At 40.7% G+C, this 19,864-nt stretch overlaps 1 protein-coding gene across 1 annotated transcript; it reads left to right on the forward strand.

Moving 5' to 3' along the window:
• Positions 1-663: 663 nt before the first annotated feature.
• fgfbp3 (fibroblast growth factor binding protein 3) lies at positions 664-5,141 on the forward strand. Its single transcript, XM_014338315.2, has 3 exons — positions 664-795; positions 1,616-1,892; positions 3,769-5,141. The coding sequence occupies exons 1-3, from the start codon at positions 759-761 to the stop codon at positions 4,208-4,210; spliced, it is 756 nt and encodes a 251-aa protein (XP_014193801.1). The 5' UTR covers positions 664-758; the 3' UTR covers positions 4,211-5,141.
• The last annotated feature ends 14,723 nt before the right edge of the window (positions 5,142-19,864 follow it).

A 19,864-nucleotide genomic window follows, 5' to 3' on the forward strand; every position in this document is an offset into this window, starting at 1 on the left:
ATGCTAACTTCCTGTGCTGATGAAGTGTGCACTGACCCAGTTCTGTTGCACCAGTCATTAAACTTTTATTGTGCTTTCTATTCAAAAATTCATTTTAAAGTTGTAAACAAATCTGTTTTTGTCCTTTGATAGATACATTTTATGGGTTGATGCAAGAAGTTACCAGAAAGTAAAGATAGAAGAAGCTTTTATTTCTTTAGTGGCTCTGCTTACAGCCCCCGAGTCTCATTCAATGTTTACACATGTAGACAAGCTTAAAGCAGCAAATAAAAGCACTTACTGTTGGTTTTAATTGTATTTCCTTACTTCAAAGATTAACAGTTAAAGGAAAGGCTAGCGTGAAACTTTCCGAAAAGCTAAATTATCATCAGATCATAAATGCTGGCAAATACACTCTCCACTCTGTCCAACACACTATTTACCTAAATGTAAGAGGTTAGATTCAGACCATAGACGGACTACAGACATCTTGTCCTTTGTGCACACGGTTATGAAATATGAAGAATAGTGCTGCTTACTATTACAGATTACAGCTGTGCTGAGACGTATTCACAGCACACATCAAACAAAGCTTCAGTCAGAGAGATTGTGAAGTCTTTACACAGACAAATGGAAACAAATTCAGACAAATACACGTCTGTATTTGCAGAATTTACTTCAGCTTCACTGAAAAATACTCGACTCCGTGTCATCGAGGTACATCATGGCGATTCTCCAACACACCGTGGACTCTCCTGATGATGGCTCATTGTTGAGCAATGAAAAATGAAGAAAACCAAACGACTTCCTGTTCAGGTCTAAAAATATGACTGAATATTCTCATCTCACAGGAAAATATGAAGGAAATCTATTTGTTTGTTTTAAAGGATACAAACTTTTTTCACAACAGCACAGATTTTTATGGCTCTGTGGAAGTCTCATCAGTAAGTTATAGCAGCAGGAGTTTTATTCTATGTCAGAAACATGTGTTTTGGACACACAAAGCTCAGTGGAACCAAGAAACCAGAGCTTTAGAAGAAGTGGCAACTGTTGCCTTTCAGCCCAAAGCCTGATCTTTCTCCTGTCCAACTCACAAGCTTTTAATACCTAGATTGTTTAGCAAGAATGCCACCAGTCCCATGGTCGGCCATCCCTCCAATCCCCAAATATAATTTCTTTCCCATTTTAAATATGGACACACTTTTATTTCATGTTCACGGGGACATGACTGAGTAAATGTCAGACTGGACAGATGAAAATTCCTGCTCAGGGATGTAAAGTTGGTGTCCAGAAAGACTGGAGGTTCTAACATTTACACAAACTGTGACTGTGCTGTGACTTCAGCCATCAGCTGTGCTCCTCTTCCTCCTCCAGTTGGCTGATAAGGGTTGTGATTATGTCACCTAGCACATAGCTTACACTCAAGAATATTACATAAAGCTGCAATGACATGATGGCTGTCCAGCTGGCACAAAGTCTAGTAATCATCTCTTTCCTGTAACCTTTAGTTCGATTGTCTTAAAATTAACTGGTGCTACCATTTTTGCCGTTTTCTCCAACATGAATTTAATTCCAGCTTAAAAGTGCTTCTAAATACTTAACAGCTTTCATAACCTTTCTTCCCTTCCCTGAACAGCCACAATGAGTGCCCTGCCATGTTGTGTCCTCGTCCTCCTCCTATTCGTCCCCATCCTCACTGAAGCCAAACGCCAACCAGGGCAGGAGAAGCCTGACAAACCCCGTCAGCCTCCTCCATCACCTCAACCGGCCAAGAGACCCAGAAATCGCTCCGTGCCAGGCTCCGGAGAGCTGACCACCAAGGAGGGGCATCGCTGCGTTTGGCAGACATCGGGTGAAGGTCTGGTGAGCCTGCTGGTGAACTGCAGCATTGAAGCACAAGGAGACCTGCAAAGGTGAATTATAAATCCTCTGACTAAACATTCATACTGGTGCTTTGCTCTTGTTTCAGACGACTCAGTGTTTATTTCCACTTAAAGAGACAAAGTCCTCGTTAGTTCATGTTAATAGATATAGACTTGATTTCTTAAGCTTCACTTTTGTTATGGAAATGAGGTGAGACCTTATTTTCCTGGTAAGGCTTTGTACAGAGTATCAATGTGAACACACGACTGTAGAAAAAGGAAAGAAGTTTTTGCACTCACTTTTAAAGTGGGAGTGGAAAGCTCTGCAGGTGATTCACTAACTTCCAGTTAATTTAAATCCCAAAATGCAGACAATTAATTTCAGTAATGACCAACAAAGTCTACTGATAGCAGCGGAAATTAGTGTGAAAAATGAGCTGACAGCGAGTAGTGCACGAACAGACGAGTGTGTTTCTGAAAGAGCAGGACAGATCAGATCAACGACGAATCCATATGTACTCACATGTGTTGTGTTGACAATCAGGGACGTGTGCGGTCTCTGAGGCTGTTGTTCTCTGTATGAATTAGGCTCAGGGTGCCTTATTACAACGAAGTGTCCCATATTGCCTGATGTGTAGAATGAAGAAGAACACAAAACATGATTTTTACCAACAGATCCCGACTAAATGAAGTTAGTGTTATTGATATTTTTAAAATCCATTTGAAAACTCATATTTATTTTATTGTTGTTTTATTCTTTTAACACAGAACTTCAGTCACAACCATTATTTTTAAATGTGGTTACATTAAAAGAAATCAGTTGACATGTGCAAATGCCCTCAGTGCTCTTTTTGCTCGCTTGTGAGGCTGCAGGTATTAGTTACAGTCAGTAACTTGTGTTGTAAAATTCAGATATAATTGTAACACAGTCCAGGTTTGCCTGAGTCCAGTGTATCGTAAAGACAAATCACTACTCCATAACTGATTCTGATGTTTCAGAGCTCGCTGTGTGCGCACTGCTGAGAAAAGACGGATGCTTTTGTGCTTCCTGCAGATTTCTTTATGGGCTGTACTCAGATTCTTCTCCTCCTTTTTCAGCTTTAATGATAAATTTGATTAGATAAAACTTGACAGGTACAAAGACAATTAAAGTCCATTAGGATCTATTCAGAAGTGCAAAAAGAAAAACAACAGCATTACATACAAAAAGTGCAGTTATATACAGGGTGGGCCATTTATATGTATACACCGTAATAACATGCCCAGTGTGCTGCCCAACACAATGGGCAGCACATTGAACACATTTTATAAGTGGTCAGAAACTTGTAAATAACTCATGAAAGAATAAAGTTACGTTGAAACCAAGCACACCATTGTTTTTCTTGTGACATTACCAATAAGTTTGATGTGTCACATGGCCCTCTTCCTATTGAAAAAAACAAAAGTTGTATCCAAGATGGCCGACTTCTAAATGGCCACCATGGTCACCACCCATCTTGAGGAGTTTTCCCCCTCACATATACTAATGTGCCACAAACAGGACTTTAATATCACCAACCATTCCCATGTTATTACGGTGTATCCATATAAATGGCCCACCCTGTAGATTAAAGCATCTGCGAGACGCTGAGCCTCATCATGTGCACACACCATCATCATAATGTGGCACAGTTTGAAGCCTGCCATAAATCTTAGTAAATAATGTTTGAATTATTCATTCAAATATTACTTATAATGCTGACTTCAAGCAGTACAGAAATGTCATTTAAACCACTGAAGAGGTCGGAGAGAGAAGACGAGTGCTTTATGAGACTCATACCATTCAAACCATTCGGACACACTGGGTATAACGGTCTGTGCACATGGTGTCCAACCATGCCAAGCTTGTGGAGCTCTCTTGACTTTGGCCTTTGTGCTCCTCCTGCAGGTATTGGTGTCGTTACGCTGGTAAACCAGACCTCTGCCAGGCCTATGGGGTGAAGTCCAGCCAGTACTGGAAGCAGCTGGTGGGAAAGCTGAAGAAAAGGCAGAATGCCTGCGAAGGGGAAAAAGTCCTGAAGGCCAAAACCTGCAAGAAGGCGCCCGGAGAGGCCCACATGAAGCTCGCTCAGCGCAACGGGGAAGACGACAAGAAGGGAGGGAAGGAAGGAGGGAAGAAGAAACCAGCTGGTAAGAGTGTAGGAGGAGGAAGGATGGACAAAAGGAAGAAGAAGGAAGAGGAGGCAGAGGAGAAGAAGAAGAGGAGGGAGGAAAGGACTGAGGCCGAGGATGAGGAGGGAATGCAGAGTGACATGGAGCCGGTGCAGGCTTACTGCAGCGAGGGCTGGCACTCGGTCTGCTCCTTCTTTGTCAAGTTCTTTGAAGGCTGATGAGAAATTACTTTGGATTTATGATGGTGCGAATTCACAATCTGAAAACAACACTGGAGATCATGTTCTTAGTCTCATGGGAAGAATCAGGCAGCTCGTTTATAACATTATATATATTCTTTAATTTCATTTTCAACATGGAGCTGCTTTAATAAAGAAAAAAAAACAACTGGTGTTACATTTGGACATAAAAACTTTTATAACATCAGCTTTTTATAGTCTGACTTTTTTCCTCTAACCAATTAGCCCCATGGCATCTCCTTAGCTATGCTACATTGGAGAGATAATTACTACCAGGTAATATAAATTATGCAAAACCTTTAAAATTAAAGGTGTTAATGTTCATTGAACATGATTAATTTATTAGAAAATCATTAGACTGTTAATTTAATCTGAAATGGGAAAGAGTCGACCTGTAAAGGTACTTTTTGTAATAACCTTCAGTGGGTGTGTCAGGCTTTCCAGGTGTTTTAATATTTGTTTTCAGTTCAGCTCACGTTTCATTAATGCAGGACTCACTGCTACAGTTGGCTTTACACAAAACTTCTCATCAGCATGAGGCTAACAGTATAAACCCCATAATTCGCATCAAGTTTCTTTATTTGGAAAAAATAAACCAATTAGTTTGTATTAGATTTCACTTTTTGAGTACGTTTAGATTTTGGACGTGTGTCTTGCCATCATAGACGTGTTTTCTAGAACTCAGAGACTGAAAAGTTATTTTATGTCCAAATTTTCTGATAATACATAAATGTAATAATTCTGTGGGCAACAGTGAGAATAGTGATTCTTAAGTTTAATCATGTGTATTTTAGTACTTCTTGTTTTCTTGATGTGAATTTTTTTTTTATTTTTTACACACACTTTGTGTAACTTTTTCTAAATGACTGTTAACAATGTTGCAACTCGACAATAAAGTGCTTCAAATTTCCCTTTCTAATCATGTGATTAACATTCAGTAGTCCATGCATTCACCCCATATCTTTACACATAATCATAATATTGTGATGACATCTTGGCCATTAAAGGAGAACAGTTTGGGAGTTTTGTGGTATTTACATGAGTAAAAACCACACAGTGTAATATTTTGGTTATAAGAGTTAAAAAAGCTTGACTTTTGAGCTAAACATGACACAGGAGAAAAATAAATGTGCTGCCTTTGTTCTTTGCTGAAGATCAATGCTCTCCACTGCTCTGTTGACCCAACCATGCTCAATGTAATTAATGGACAGGCTGAATTTAATGGAGAATTTCTGTTTCACGATCTTCTCGTGTACATTTTATTTAGTTATAGAAAATAGTGCATACTGATGAGACTTCCACAGAGCCAAATGACATGAATTCTTTTAGCTATGGGCAGTATGGATGTTTAATGACGCCAGAAACACTTACTGGCAATTTTATTAGGTGCACACTGCCTCAGTTCTTTGTGGCATGGATTCGACAAGGTGCTGAAAACATTCATTGGGATTTGTCCCATTCCACCACATCCCAGCGGTGCTCTACTGGACTGATATCTACAGTGAACTCAAAACATATCCCCCACACCATTACACCACTAGCAGCAGCCTGAATGGCAGAGAGGTCTTCTACTACTGTAGCACATGTGCTTCAAGGTTCAACACGTAATGCATTCAGAGATGTTTGCTGCCTGCCCAGTTACTGTTGCCTTTCTTTCAGGTCGAAGCAGTTTGACCTTTCTCAAGGCATCTCCCCCACACCACCGGATGTTTTCTTTGTAAACCCCAGAGATGTTTGTGTGAGAAAATCCAAGAATTTCTGAAATACTAGGCCAGCCTGTCTGACCAATAGCAAAGGGAAGGAAACTTTTTAAACTCTTTCGGTTTCATGATGAATAAAAAGGTCACTTTCAGCTCATTTCAGACAAAGCAGGCAAAATTAGCAAAAAGCAGAACTGTTTTCAAAATACTAAATAAACATGAACTACAAGGTTCAAGAGGTTCAACTAAATGGAACAAAGTGAGCAGGTGACAGACGAAATGCTGGCTTCCTCCCACAATCTAAAATATGCATGTTTGTTAAGTGGTGGTGAAGATAAAGTGGACCTCTTTAGAGAGATTTACAGATTGGTTTCTTGTTTATCTCCTTTGGTCTATTTTAGGTCTAGTTATTTACTTTGTGTCTACTCACTTCCTTGTTTCAGTTATCTTGGCTTCCCTGCATCAAACAGTTTTTCCTGCTTGTCAGCCTGAGTCTATCTTCTCCACCTGGATCACTGGATTTTCTGTTTCTACTGCTTTGGGTTTTGACTGAATAAAGGTAAGTTTTTGTTCATCAAGTTAGCCTGACAATTCCCCTGCACTCGATACAATGACACACAAAAAAAAAAAACACTTTAGAAAACCGTTTAAATACATACATGAGGTAATTTAGGAGAGAGGACACAGCTGGGGAAAACACGACACAGGTGAACAGAATCTAACGAGACAAGGGAGCTCAAAACTACACACATGATACAAGAGACTAGCAAAATGAAACAGGAAGTAGCAAACAACAAACAGTGATGGAGACCTGACCACAAGACAGTTTGTTGCATATGGAGCTCTTCTCTCACCCCAACCGGTCGCAGCAGATGGCCCCGCCCCTCCCTGAGCCTGCTTCTGCCGGAGGTTTCTTCCTGTTAAAAGGGAGTTTTTCCTTCCCACTGTCGCCAAAGTGCTGCTCATAGGGGGTCATATGATTGTTGGTTTCTTCTCTGTATGTATTATTGTAGGGTCTACCTTACAGTATAAAGCACCTGTAGGCGACTGTTGTTGTGATGTATAAATAAAATTGAATTAAATTAAATCAAAGCTGTGACGCTGGTCTGGAACCTAAACTGAATGGAAGTTTGGGTTCCAGACCACATTTTCTCCAACCATTTATTCACATCATTTTCTTTCTTTAATTCACTGTGTGTGTCTTCACTTAAGCATTGCACTGAATCAGAAGTCACAGGAGTTGCTTTATATTTGACACACTAACCTTCTTCCACATAGTCGAGGTCTTCTGCTGGACCTCCCCTCCTCCAGTTCTCCAGCAGACACAGTTAAACAGAGAAACTCTAAAGGTCATAAAAAGCCAGACTGGAAAGAGTAATCAGGTTGATGGGCTGTTATTGCAGCCTTTTCATGTCTCGCTCCACATCATAATCACCTCTCCCACTTCACATCTCCACAGTGGCCTGATTTTCCTTGAACTACATACACACACAGAGGAGGGAGCAGCATGGGTCACATCCTCCATAGATCGGGACACTAAGACCCCCCATGCTGGACGCTGGCTGCCTGCCTGTGAGGACTCGGGCACAGCGAGGGTCTGGCAGCTCCCTGCTCTGCTTTTCTTCCTCAGCTTTTTCTCTGCACTCTTCATTTTTCCTCTTCCCTTTGTGGGCACACACCTCCACGCACACTGCCAAACAAATCCAACACTCCTGTGAGCTGCAGATGAAGTCACAGAGACGTTCTGGGAAACAGATTTCTCCTTTGTCCTTCAAGAAACTTGGTAAATCCTTTTCTGGGGAATTCAGCAGTTAGAAGCTGTTTTATCTCTGAATGAACGGGAAAAACGTGTAATTACATCAGGAGTTTAACCAGTGATAAGAAATCTTTATCAGCTAAACACCTATTTCCTGTTGCAGAGATGATGCAGCGTAGCTCCTGCCAAAGTCAGTCCTAAAGGCTGCAGTAAAGCACGAGACATAACTAAAACAGACTGAAGTCTAAACATGACACTCACTTTGGTTTTTTGACATAGCTCGTAATCTTATATATTTTTCAGGAAGGCTTGCATAAGAATCAGATTTTATCTGAGCAGCGTAGAGTTGGTTTCAGAGCTGTTTGTGGGACAGTTTAGATGACTTTGATGAAGGACACTTCAGTGTATCCTCAGGTGAAGGAGGTAATCAAGGAAGCACTGAAGCACCTTTCCTCAGTATCCAGAGAACTCAAAGTGCTCTGAGCTGCAGATACTTCAGGGTTACTTCATTCAGCAGCACTGAAACGCAGAGAAGGTTGTCTGTGAAACAGAAAACAGGTGGAAACATGGTAAGGCACCACTCAGAGGAAAACCAAAACTTGGCAAAGATATGCAACGTAACGTTTTTTAAAAAAAGAGAAAAATAGAACCTCTCCGATAAATGGCTGAAATCATTTTTCATTGTCTTATGATTTCATTACCTGGAAGCAGCGAGTGGATGGGAGTAACAGCGAAGCGGGTTTAGAGTTTATGCACAGGTTCAAACTGTTCTGGGGTTTTATTAGAGAATAAATGAGCTCCTTCAGTGGAAGGAAACTATAACTGTCTTCTTCACACCAGCAGGATTTTTCCATGTCTGCTCTCACATAACGATGCCTACATTTATCACCAACTCAGTAATGAAGTGTTTCCAAGCACGTCGATGAATCTTCTGGGCAGAAGATAAATTACTTTTGTTTTTAGCTGTTTTTTTAAATCAGTGTGGCCTCTCATGTTTGTCCATCACTCTACTGCCATCTCCAGGAAATTCGCTATCATTGCAAATGATGATGCAAAATGTGCATTTTCTGAATAAAGACATCGAACTTATAGGACTGTCAATAAGGTCCTAAACAACAGAACACCTGAAGCGCTGACTGACTGTTGCTTCAGAAAATTAGAAAGAAAGTCAAAATCTCATGAAATTAGCAATAATTCACAGCTTTTGAACAGTACTGCTCAGTCTTGTCTGTATAATATTGCCTTTAATATACACAGTATACACTGGCAGTGTTGTTCTAGTGCATATTTTATATATTGTGCAGATAACGTCCTTCTCTTCCACCACGTCTACGTCCATCCTTGTCCACAGTCTTGTTACCTTCCACACTGACTGTTTGAATTCTCTCTTGCATGGTCTCCCCCAAAAAATCCCTCCATAAGCTTCAACTGTTTAAAACTCTGCTGCCCGCATTATTACCAGACCCCCTCCCCCCTTCTTCAGGTTCACTGGTTCCCTGTGAAATTCCAGATAATATACAAACTTCTTCTGCTCACCTTCAATGCCCTTCATATCCTCGCTCCACTTTACCTTTCTGATCTCTTAAACACTTCAATCTTCTTCTTCTATCCAGCTTTCTGTGCCTTCTTTGCGCCTCAGCACCATGGGAAGCAGAGCTAAAAGCTGGTGGTGAGGCCCCCAGATATTCTGAGACCCCCAGATATAAGAAGCACTGGTTCTCTCCCCCAGTTTAAATCCCAACTCAAAACCCATCTGTTCAAATCTGCATATTCACTGTGAACTCATTGTTTATTTTATCTTGTGCTTTTTGTTTTCCATTGTTCTTCGTTGTCATTGTTCTATTGTTAAGTGTCCTTGGGTGACTTGAAAGGGGCTTTTAAATAAAATGTATTTTTTTATTATTATATTATTGTCTGTGTGGATGCCCTGACAGACCCCCTACATTAGTTTATGTTAAATAACTAGCAACAGAACCCAGTGGAAAACTAAAAATCAATCCTGGGGAGTCACGTTTGTACCGTTCCAGGTTACAATGAGTTTGCTATTAAAACCAAGGTTGTACCGTCCACTTTACTCTCTGTCTCTTAAGCAGTAAGTGGTTCTTCACTGTTGGCTAACTAAACTGAAATGGGAAAATCCACCTGTCAGCCATAACATTAGGGTTTGTGGAGCACTTCATGAATAAACACAGTATAGAGGAGAGCCTGTTTTAGTCTCATGCTTCAGTCACTCAGGTGTACTGAGAGGTGGAATCAGCTGATGTCCACTAAGTGCAATCAGCACCATTTTATCGGATAGAACAGGTTTTTCTTTTTAAATTTCAAATACATCCGAGCAGTTTCGACTAAACTTAATTTCCTTGTTTTCCCCTGAGTCATTGGTTCTGTCACTAGTTAGCTAACATAAACTTAGTTGCTTCTCAGAGGCTTAAATTAACTATCCAACCCAGTGACGCCATGCTCTCTACTGGCACATGATGATGAAAACTATTCTAAAACACTTCTTCCTTACAGCTTCACAGGCAGCGTTAAACCTATGATGCTTTGATATATGCAGTGTTTCATGTCCACTTTAAAACTGACACATGCAAAGTAATTTACTGTGTACTTTGTTTAATCTTACTGAAAATGGTAAGTTAAAAATGATATGAAGACAACATTCTGAGCAGCAGCTAATGCATGAAGCCAAAGTTCACCACCAGAGGTCACCGTGAGATCACGGCAGAAAAAAACCTCTCGTGATTTAGGGAGAGACAGAAAACCCGTAGTCTGTCCATGCATCCGTTTTTTTAACTGCAAAGAGGTCATGATGGGCTGTCATGATGGGCTGTCATGGGGTGGGGGGGGTGGGGGTCAAATATAGACACATATAGGAACAGAAAAGGTGCTCAGCTCCTTCAGTTTTATACATTTAGGTTTATAGCAGTCATTTATATCAGCTCATCTACACTCTTACAACAGTGAGTATGGTTAATTATTCACTAGTTTTATCACCTGCCTTATTTCCTCCCTGACTGTCCTGTTTAACTGTGGCTGCTCTCCTGATAGCAGCGTGATGGTTAAAACGTGAAAAGTGGAGCGTTTCACACATCAGTGAGCTCTTACATCAGTCTTCTTTCTCCATCCAAAGGTTGAGACATGATCGAGGACTTATTCTGGTTTCATTCTCACTGTGACAAATGGGCCCAGCGAGTCTGGCTACTCATTTACTTTAAAACACACAAACCTGAAACTGAACAGCCTGTGGGCAGGAGAGTTATATGATGTCCGAGTGACACCAATACCCCAAAGTGAAAGATATTTATACCCCTGGAGGCATACGTTTCTATTTTGTGCCTGTAGTGACACGTGAAAGGGCCGTAGAGCTTTCCTCTGCTTACAAACACACTTCAGTCTTGTGTAAATTCCTGTGTGATCAGCTGTAAAGTGTGAATTCATGTTTGACCACTTCCTAAAACACCGTATGTGCTGCAGCAGCATTTGAAATGCAGGAATTTCACACAACTACAGTTTAAGACCTCAGGAAGACAAGCTCACTTTGTTTCACCTGCTCACTGTGTTTCTGATCCAAGTATCTGCTATGTCAAGATGAAGCACTTGTTTTTTTAACATGCTGTCCTGCTCTGCCTCGCTCCCATTTTTTTTGGGACAGGCACGAGGCTCATGATTTCCTGAACAACAAATCATTAAACCACAGAAAGAATAAAGCATGGACTTAGCTTCCAGGTCCACTTGGAAGTGGAAGTGCTTTAAGCCTGCATTCTTTCAAATGCTCACTAGGGGGCGTCTCCCTTGATTGCAAAAAGACTTGTGGTCCTGTAAACACTTTACTGCTTATGGGCTCGTTTTACATTCATTTCTGGCTATAATCGATAAAACATTACGTTTATTTAATACATTTTGCTCAGCGTGAGTGTCAGAACAACTATACTCACTGCCTAACGACTTGTGATTGATAAGTCATTAGCCAATAAGCATGCAGATTCTGATTCACCTCTCAGTCAAAAGTTTGCAGCTGGCTGTAAACATGTTTATTAATCATCTTGGACTTTTGAAAACAGGAGTCTAGTAGAGGTGACTGGACAAACCCAATTATGATCTAACAGAAAGGAACCACGTGAGACTAGTCGAGCTGGCAAGGTGCACCTTTAGAAAGAGTCCTCTTTATTTCTGCAACCACACCGACGGGGCTTAAATAAAGCTGTTTGGAAGTAATGAAATCTGTGCTAATGTGTTTATACCAGGCTAATGTGGCTCTAAAGCCACCACCAGGTAGCACATCATTACCACCTTCCAAACATCGCTGATATTAAATTTTTTGTCCAAACATATAATATATTTCACTGTTTTTCTTTGTCTGTGCTTTTTTTTTAGCTGCTAAACCTCATAAACCTTCTTCTTCATGGATGCATGGACGTGGTTTCTTTTTCAGGTGCTGCAATAATCAATTTGTTGATGCTAAAAGAATACGGATCATTCATAACGCTCTTATTGCTTGAGTTTGGCAAATGAAGAAACTTTTGGACCTTCAACTGACTAAATGCCTCAGACTTAACAATAAACATGCTCTGTTTTTTTATTCACAGCACTCTCAAAGTCATTATTAGTGCAACTTTGTTTTCAGCTATCAGTTTTAGATCTGTTTTAGCTTAAGCTAATTTTCAGAGTGGCTTCACCTTTTAAATATACGAACCAATGCATGCTCACGTTGGTTTTGATAAAGAATGAGATAAAACACTTTCTGTGTGTTTGTATTTAATTTTGGTTAGCTAGAGTGTTTTAGCTGTAGTTAGCTATAACAACCATGGAGCAGACAGACTTGTTGACCTTGCCTTATCCTTCTGCGTTGGCCTGTAATAACCGCTACTGTGAGTCCCTCACGCCGCTGTCATGATATTTACACAAGCTGCAACATCGGTCAAACATCAGTCAGATTACTCTCTGGCCTCAGACAGCTGGCTATTTATTTCAGGACCACCTGAGCATGAGGTGACAAAATCCAAGAGTGTGTAGGTGTGTGTGTAGGTGTGTGTAGGTGTGTGTTCTACATATTTTTTGTGTTTGAAAATTTTCCAACATAGAGTGAGCTATATATAAATGGACAATGCATAATGTTTGTGCATGTATGTGGGGCCAGGACTGACCTCATTTCTTCAAATAGTTCAACAGGGCCTGTGTGAAAGGTTAAAGAGGAATACAAACCTTAGTATCTGAATCTAAAAGATTATATTTTAAAAGTAATTGGCTCCCTTTGTTACGCATTAATTACCTGCGATTAATCACAGTTTTGGAAAGCTGATATCAATTTCACTGCCACACTGAGGCCAAAGAAACATCGTCCCAAGAAACAACTTAGAAATAAAGTCATTGACATCTGTAAGACTTAGAAAGGCTTACAAAGCCTTTCTCACAGTGAGACCTATTATCCACACATAGGCAAAACCTGGAACAGCGAACCTTCACAAAACTACTCCAAGGCTGTAGAAGAACCCTCAACAACATCAAAAGAACTGCAGGCCACATGTGTCTCAGCTAAGTTAGAGTTTATGATTTGACACTATGAAAGAGTCTGGGCAAAGACGGCAGCCTGGGAGAGTCCCAAAGGGAAAACCAGTGCTGACCAAGAAGAACACATAGGCCCATCTCACAAGAAAGAAACATCAGGATGACTCCCGAGACTTCTGGCAAAATATTCTGTGGACTGAATTTTTTAAGGTTTGAGTCCCGTTAGATTTGGGGTAAAACTAACGGCGTTTCATAAAAAGAACATCGTAGCAACAATCAGACATGGTGGTGGTGTGATGGCCTGGGGCTGATTTGTTGCTGATATAATTGATGGTAATGTAATGTAATTCATTGAACTCTCCACCAGAAAATCCTGAAGGACAAGGTCCGGCCATCAGCTTGTGCCTTGAAGCTTGAGCTGATGGGGTATTAATGAAATAACCCTCTTGATTGCGCTCATCAGTGTGTTTGGCCAGATGGGATTTGTTAAAGGCTGTTTTTCTGGCGAGGGCAGCATGACCTTGAATTGGATAAGTGTAAGAGAATGATTAGCCCACCTGCTAATGTGAACTAATTACTTGATACCCAGCATAGCAGCTAGAGCGCTAACCCCAGCTTGCTTTGTCACTTTTTGGACGTGGAGTTTGTGTCGGAGTCTGGTGGGTTGGGCAGAGAGTTGTTTGGTGGCATTAGTGATTAGTGGACTCCATTTCTAAGCTAATGTTAGATCCAGTCTGTTCGGGCACTGGCAGTAAAGAAAAGGCTCCAAAACTGAAACAAATGTTACCTAACTCACATTTAACTCTTGTTTTAGCAACTGAGCTACATACAAAAGTCAGTGGTTCTTTTCCAGGTTTTAATTGTCTCATGTTGCTTTTATTTAGAAATGGAATCATCATTCAAAGTTAATCCAGAGGTTATAATGAAAACAGCAGCTGGGTGTGACAAGTGGAGCAACAGGTGGGAATTTCTATCATGCATGACAGGCAATTCTGCTGAAGCGGTTGGTGATTCTGGATACCTGTGCAGGTGTTGTCAGTTATTCTGGTTGATTAAGCCTTTTCAAACCAAGATGGCATCTTTCTGGTGGTTTGCTATTTGGAGTGACAGATTGCATCCTGAAGATTCTTTGGACAAGATTAGGTTTGATGGCTTAAGAAATTCTCACAGCAAGACACTCGACCACATACACCAACAGATGTCTTAAGCCTCAGGTGCCACAGATTCAAGGAAGTTTGAATTTGTGCTAAGATAAACGGGTAAGAAAGGAAAGATCTTTAAAATTGTTCGACAGTATCTCTTCAGTCGGTTTATGTACAAGTGATTATTTAGGGCCAATAACCAAAAGTGTCACAGTCCTCACTGACTTCACCAAGGTTTGTTTGTATTTTGCTGTCAATGTCTGGGGGCGGGACCCATTCGGGGTCTCCGCCCCTGAAGCTTCACATCTGGGATAATCAACGCACGTGCAATGAGCCCATCCGTGGCCACTACTTGAACTATGCCATTAGTAAAGCCCCAGCTCCTTAGTAAAAGTATAACCTAAATATAACATTTAAATTTACAATAATTGATTACACAGCAGTGGAGAGTAGACTTTATCACAGTAGATGTCTTTCTGAAAGCGCTGTAACTAAGTTTAAGAATATAATCCACCCACTGTTATCATCTTCAATGCCCTGTACCAACACAGAGCAGAGCAGCTACCTGAACGCTACCCCAACAGAGGTCGATTATCTTGTTAATAATTTTACCTCCTCACTACGTACGACTCTGGATACTGTAGCTCCTGTGAAAACTAAGGTCTCTAATCAGAAGTACCTGACTCCGTGGTATAATTCTCAAACACGTAGCCTAAAGTAGATGACTCGTAAGCTGGAGAGGGAATGGCGTGTCACAAATTTAGAGGATCATCATTTAGCCTGGAGAAATCATTAGAGAAAAAATTACTCATAATCATCTCACAGATGTAATATTATCTACAGCTACTTTTAGTACCATTGATGTTAAGTTAGGTTCTTTTTCTCCAATTGATATTTCTAAGTTCACTTCAATAATTACTTCCTCCAAACCATCAACGTGTCTTTTAGACCCCATTCCTACAAAACTGCTCAAAGAAGTCCTGCCATTAATTAATGATTGTCTTAGGAATTAATTAAAGATTTTCCCTGCGTAAGCAATCTGGTCTGACTGGAAATGACATCTGCAATCAGACTCAGGATTAAGTCAGGGTGAGACGAGCGTTGTAAAGGCTAAGTTGGCTCATTGCTCTATCAGTGTCATGAGGCCCAGACGTGCTTGCTGTGTTTAGAGTGTCTCGGATTACAACAGCTTTGAAACAGTGATCCCCTAATCTGTATTAAAAGAGGTCAGATTAACGTTTATTAACATATAACAAAAACAAGATCTCACATGCACATTGTCATGTTTGCTGCAGACACACCTACGACTTTGTGCCAAGACAAACACAAAGACAATGACCTGCATTTACCTGCAGAGCTGCTAAATAGCTGCCAGAGTTTACTCATAAAAATCTCTATTTTGATAGTGGATCTATCTACCAGCCCTGGGCTTTGCTATTGTTTTGCATCACTCAAAACTGGTCAAAACTGCAGCTGCAGGAAACTACGAATGCATTTGCTTTTATATTTACATCTACATAAGAAACCAATCTTTCTTTATAATATATAACATATTTCCATAGGTTCAACCAGTCGCAATTCAGACTGTTGGAAGAAAAGATTGCTAAAAAGATTCCTTTTGGAATTGTACTTCAGAAGTACAGAAAACTTTGATAGAATACACAAAAAGTGAAATTATAGAACCTCAGCAGCAACAACCGTCTCCAGACAATCAATCCCTGCTTATGCTTGTGTTTGAAGCAGCTAAACTTTTTCAGCAGTGTCTCAGGTTAACCATTTTTTTTTATTATTGGGTTTTTCAGTCATTCTCTTGTTGGTTCATCTTGTTACATCACCCAGCCACTCCTACACTTCAGGTCATGGACGTCTGCCTTTTGTTCTTGGAAAATAAGTCATGATCTAGAAGAACTAAGGGGAACCTGTAGGTTATTAATGTCGGTCAGGGTCTTCTAACCAATTACACTTGGCTGGACTTGCTGGCTTTGACTCTCTGACACTTGCCAAGCATTTTCAAATATCTCTCACTCATGCTGTGGCAACAGTGCAGGTCTCACAGGAAATGTGAGTATGTTGCTGCCTGGACCTGTGTTTGCCTGCAGTGAAGCAAGGTGAGAACAGACAGGCAGTTGTCTCTGTAAGATGAGCTGTACGGTCAAAAATACGACTAGTCAGACCTTAAAGTCATACAAGGTGATCTGAGTCTCACGCACACTCACATTATTTTGGTATTTAGTTTAGTTTTCCAGTTGAATACAATTTAATGATTTAAAGTACAAGTTTTGTCTCATGCTACCAAAGAATATTGTTGTACTTTACATTATCATGCTTTGCATGAACAAGGATATTATCCTTTTCCACCTCATGGTGTGATTTCTGCAGGACACCCACTCTCGGGGGAACAAATGAAAGAAATGATGAATTCAAGTAGCTCGTAGTGAACTCTTTTGGTACACATCAGTGTTATTGCTGTTTATTATTGCGAGTTAAAGGTCAGCCCACATTTAAGAAGTGATAACAGAGCTTTCAAAAGGCTCTACAAACTGTCAGGCAGCTGTTAAACCTTTTTTTAGCAGCAATCCTGTAAATCCGATTTATACTGAATACTTAATTCGTCCAGCCTTTGAGTGTTTGCTTCGCTGCTCCTATTAAATATTTATTTACATATAATGTGTCTGTTGGCATCCAACAATAAAAGTAATGGTTTTAAATTTTCTTTGAGCATTAATTATTTACCTCTGAGTGATGTATTCAAGAGTTTCTCTTAAACCAACACATGGCCCTTTAGTCCCATTTCTCTCCAAATATTTAAAAATTAAAAGCTTTTGTTGGAGTTTTTAAACTCTGCCACTTAAGTGCTTGAAAATGCTTGATGTTCCTGCAGAGTAATGAGCCTTCTGCCCCTGCAGCCGCTGCAGTTGTTTGGCGTTTGCTAGTTTGAGTTCGGTGCACGCTCGTACAGGTGCTCACGCATGCATGTGGCTAATCCCCAAGCAACAGTGCTGATGCTGATGAATTTGCTCAGGTGTTGAGTAATAACGGGATTCGTGTTGCTTATAAAGTGGAATTAAAATGTCAGATCCTGTGTCCTTCTGTAATATCTCTGTCATCTAAAGCCGTCAAAGGTCTTCGCTCCATTTGGGATCGAGTGGCCCGTTTGATGTGCCTGCACTGTCTCAGCAGGTCTTAGCACTAATGCGTGCTTCTATTTCTGTCATTGTCCAGTGATGTCACACTGCATTGTTCAAGAGCGTCAAGGTTTCACCAGCAGCCAAGTGGCAACGCTATGAGCAGAATTCACTGTCGCATTTCAGGTCTAGTTTATCTATTTCATGTGTCACCACTGCTTAGAAACCAGGTCTATTTTGACTGTAGGTAAACCAAAACCAGCTAACTAAACCAAAATGCAATGGATGGAAAACTAAGTATTCCCTGAACTGTTTCCACAGGAATGAAGTCATTTGCAAAACACTTTGAAAATTTCAGTAATCATGCTGGGAAAGTCAAACTAATTGTTTTTAATTGCCATATTATCTGGGGATGGAGCGCCTTGGTGCAGCCTGGGCTGATTATATCACTCACACATGCCACTCAAGCAAATACCAGACTGCAGCCAACAAGGCATCCAGTGACAACCAAAATCCAGATCAGAGGACCAGCGACCTGACCCAGCAACTGCGCCCTGAATACATGTGTAAAAATAAAACAAAAACAGTGATTTGCATTTTTATATCTATATTGTATAAAAACACATCGGCTTTTAGCTGCACGGACTGATCAAAAGACTTCATGGTATGTGTTGTTTCAGAGCGTGAGCAGGTCTGATTAGAATCTTTATTAACGATTAAATGTACAGAAATGAGAAGCAACTGTTTAAAAGGAAAGTTCTTGCTGTGTAAGGACTACTGCTCCATTACTGATAACGATACATATACTGAAGCTTCACGGAGGGTGAGGGTAGCGCTGGCAGAGTTATAGAAGCTTATAAAAACCATCCAGGACACAGTGTTTAACATGGTCACTGCTAACATGCTGACATGGTCACTTAAATCTATATTCCATCCATCTGTCGTGGATTAAATCTAACCAATCACAAGTTACTTTTCTTTCCCAGTTTCTGAGATCTGTTCCACTGAGTAATGAGGGTTTTCTTTAGACATGTGACCACAAATCACATGACATTAACTTGCCACTTTGGACGTGTAACGATGATGGTGAGGATGCAGGGTCAAGTGAATAAGGCCGCAGTCACACAGGCCGAGAACTCGGGTTAATGATGACTGTCTGGCACCACCGGCTGTGAGGGAAAATGATGTCGATGGCAGTCGCTGGGAAAATGAAGAATGTTAAAGCCCCAGTTACACAGGCCTACCAACATGGAAACCTATCCTCTCTCTGATTCTAACGTTGGACTCTTCAAGGCCTAACCTGCTTTTGGAGCAGCATTCAGGGACGATTAGCTGACGTGCCTCACATGATTTATTTTGCCGCGACAGCAATAAAAACCCAATTTATACAGTTTAGGTTGCGTTTCTAATTCGAAACAAACTGAAGAAGTTGTTACGGTTAAGTAATAGGGGAAAAAAACCCTGACTCCATTTACACATGACCATGTGACTGAACTTGAGTCTCAAAATGAAATAAACCAGGACTATTTTTATTCTGGGTCTCATGCAGGTATGCTGTACCTAAGCCTCTTAAACAGAGTCATACATAACCTCAAAACCTGTCAGCATCTTAAGAGAAGTCTGTGTCATGTGATGACTGCTGGCCATTAACTATGCCTGATAGCCTCTCCTGATCCCATTTTTGCCTGCGTGCCTTATGTGAAGACTAACAGTGCCAGCTGGCAGCTCGGGAATCACACCGGAGCCAAGCGTGTCATAAGCTCTCTCCTGTTTGCTGCTCTCTCTCGCTCTGTGGTCGGGAAAGTGTCTCAATCTTCCTGTTATCTTCAGGTCTGATGGAATATGGAAATTTTGAAATTCTATTGAGATTTCTTCTTTTCTTCCTAAGGGAGAAAATTTACTGTCAGTAGCAGAGAAAAGAAAACAAGGAAACAAGCAAATGTGAGTCACGGTATTGACTGAAGTCATTTGCTGCCCTATGGGAATGTCCCCAAGAGGGTTGTCCCCCAGCCCAAATTGCTCTTTGGACTGAACAAGCTTCTTGGATGAGAGGTGAAATGTTTTCAAGAAACTTAAAGAAGTCCAGATGCAGACCAAAGTTTCTTTTAGTTTCTGTTCCAACTCTCAGTATCACTGTGAGTCCACTCAGTTCTAACAGCTCGATTCAGTTCAGCCTGATTCAGCTCACCCAATCCTTTCACCCACTGTACTGTAAAGTGGCTGGTTATGAATACTACATGACGCTTCAGCAAGTTATCAACAAAACTCCAACAGAATGAACGGAATTAAAGTGCTGAACACGAAATCAACTTTCCACAGACTCACAAAGAAAAGCGTGCCAGTGAGGAGCACTTGTTTAATTCAGTCAAAGTTCCACCCAGTTACAGCTGTGGGCCATACGTACC

This window comes from Haplochromis burtoni, unplaced genomic scaffold, assembly GCF_018398535.1.
Source record: "Haplochromis burtoni strain Fernald_Lab_line unplaced genomic scaffold, NCSU_Asbu1 Contig_214, whole genome shotgun sequence".
Classification (NCBI taxonomy): domain Eukaryota; kingdom Metazoa; phylum Chordata; class Actinopteri; order Cichliformes; family Cichlidae; genus Haplochromis; species Haplochromis burtoni.

Excerpts from the sequence above, each read along its gene's own strand:
- fgfbp3 (XM_014338315.2), top strand. The coding sequence starts at position 759 with ATGAAAAATGAAGAAAACCAAACGACTTCCTGTTCAG. Across the intron at positions 796-1,615 it reads CCAAACGACTTCCTGTTCAG|CCACAATGAGTGCCCTGCCA; the intron begins GTCTAAAAATAT and ends TTCCCTGAACAG. Across the intron at positions 1,893-3,768 it reads GCACAAGGAGACCTGCAAAG|GTATTGGTGTCGTTACGCTG; the intron begins GTGAATTATAAA and ends CTCCTCCTGCAG.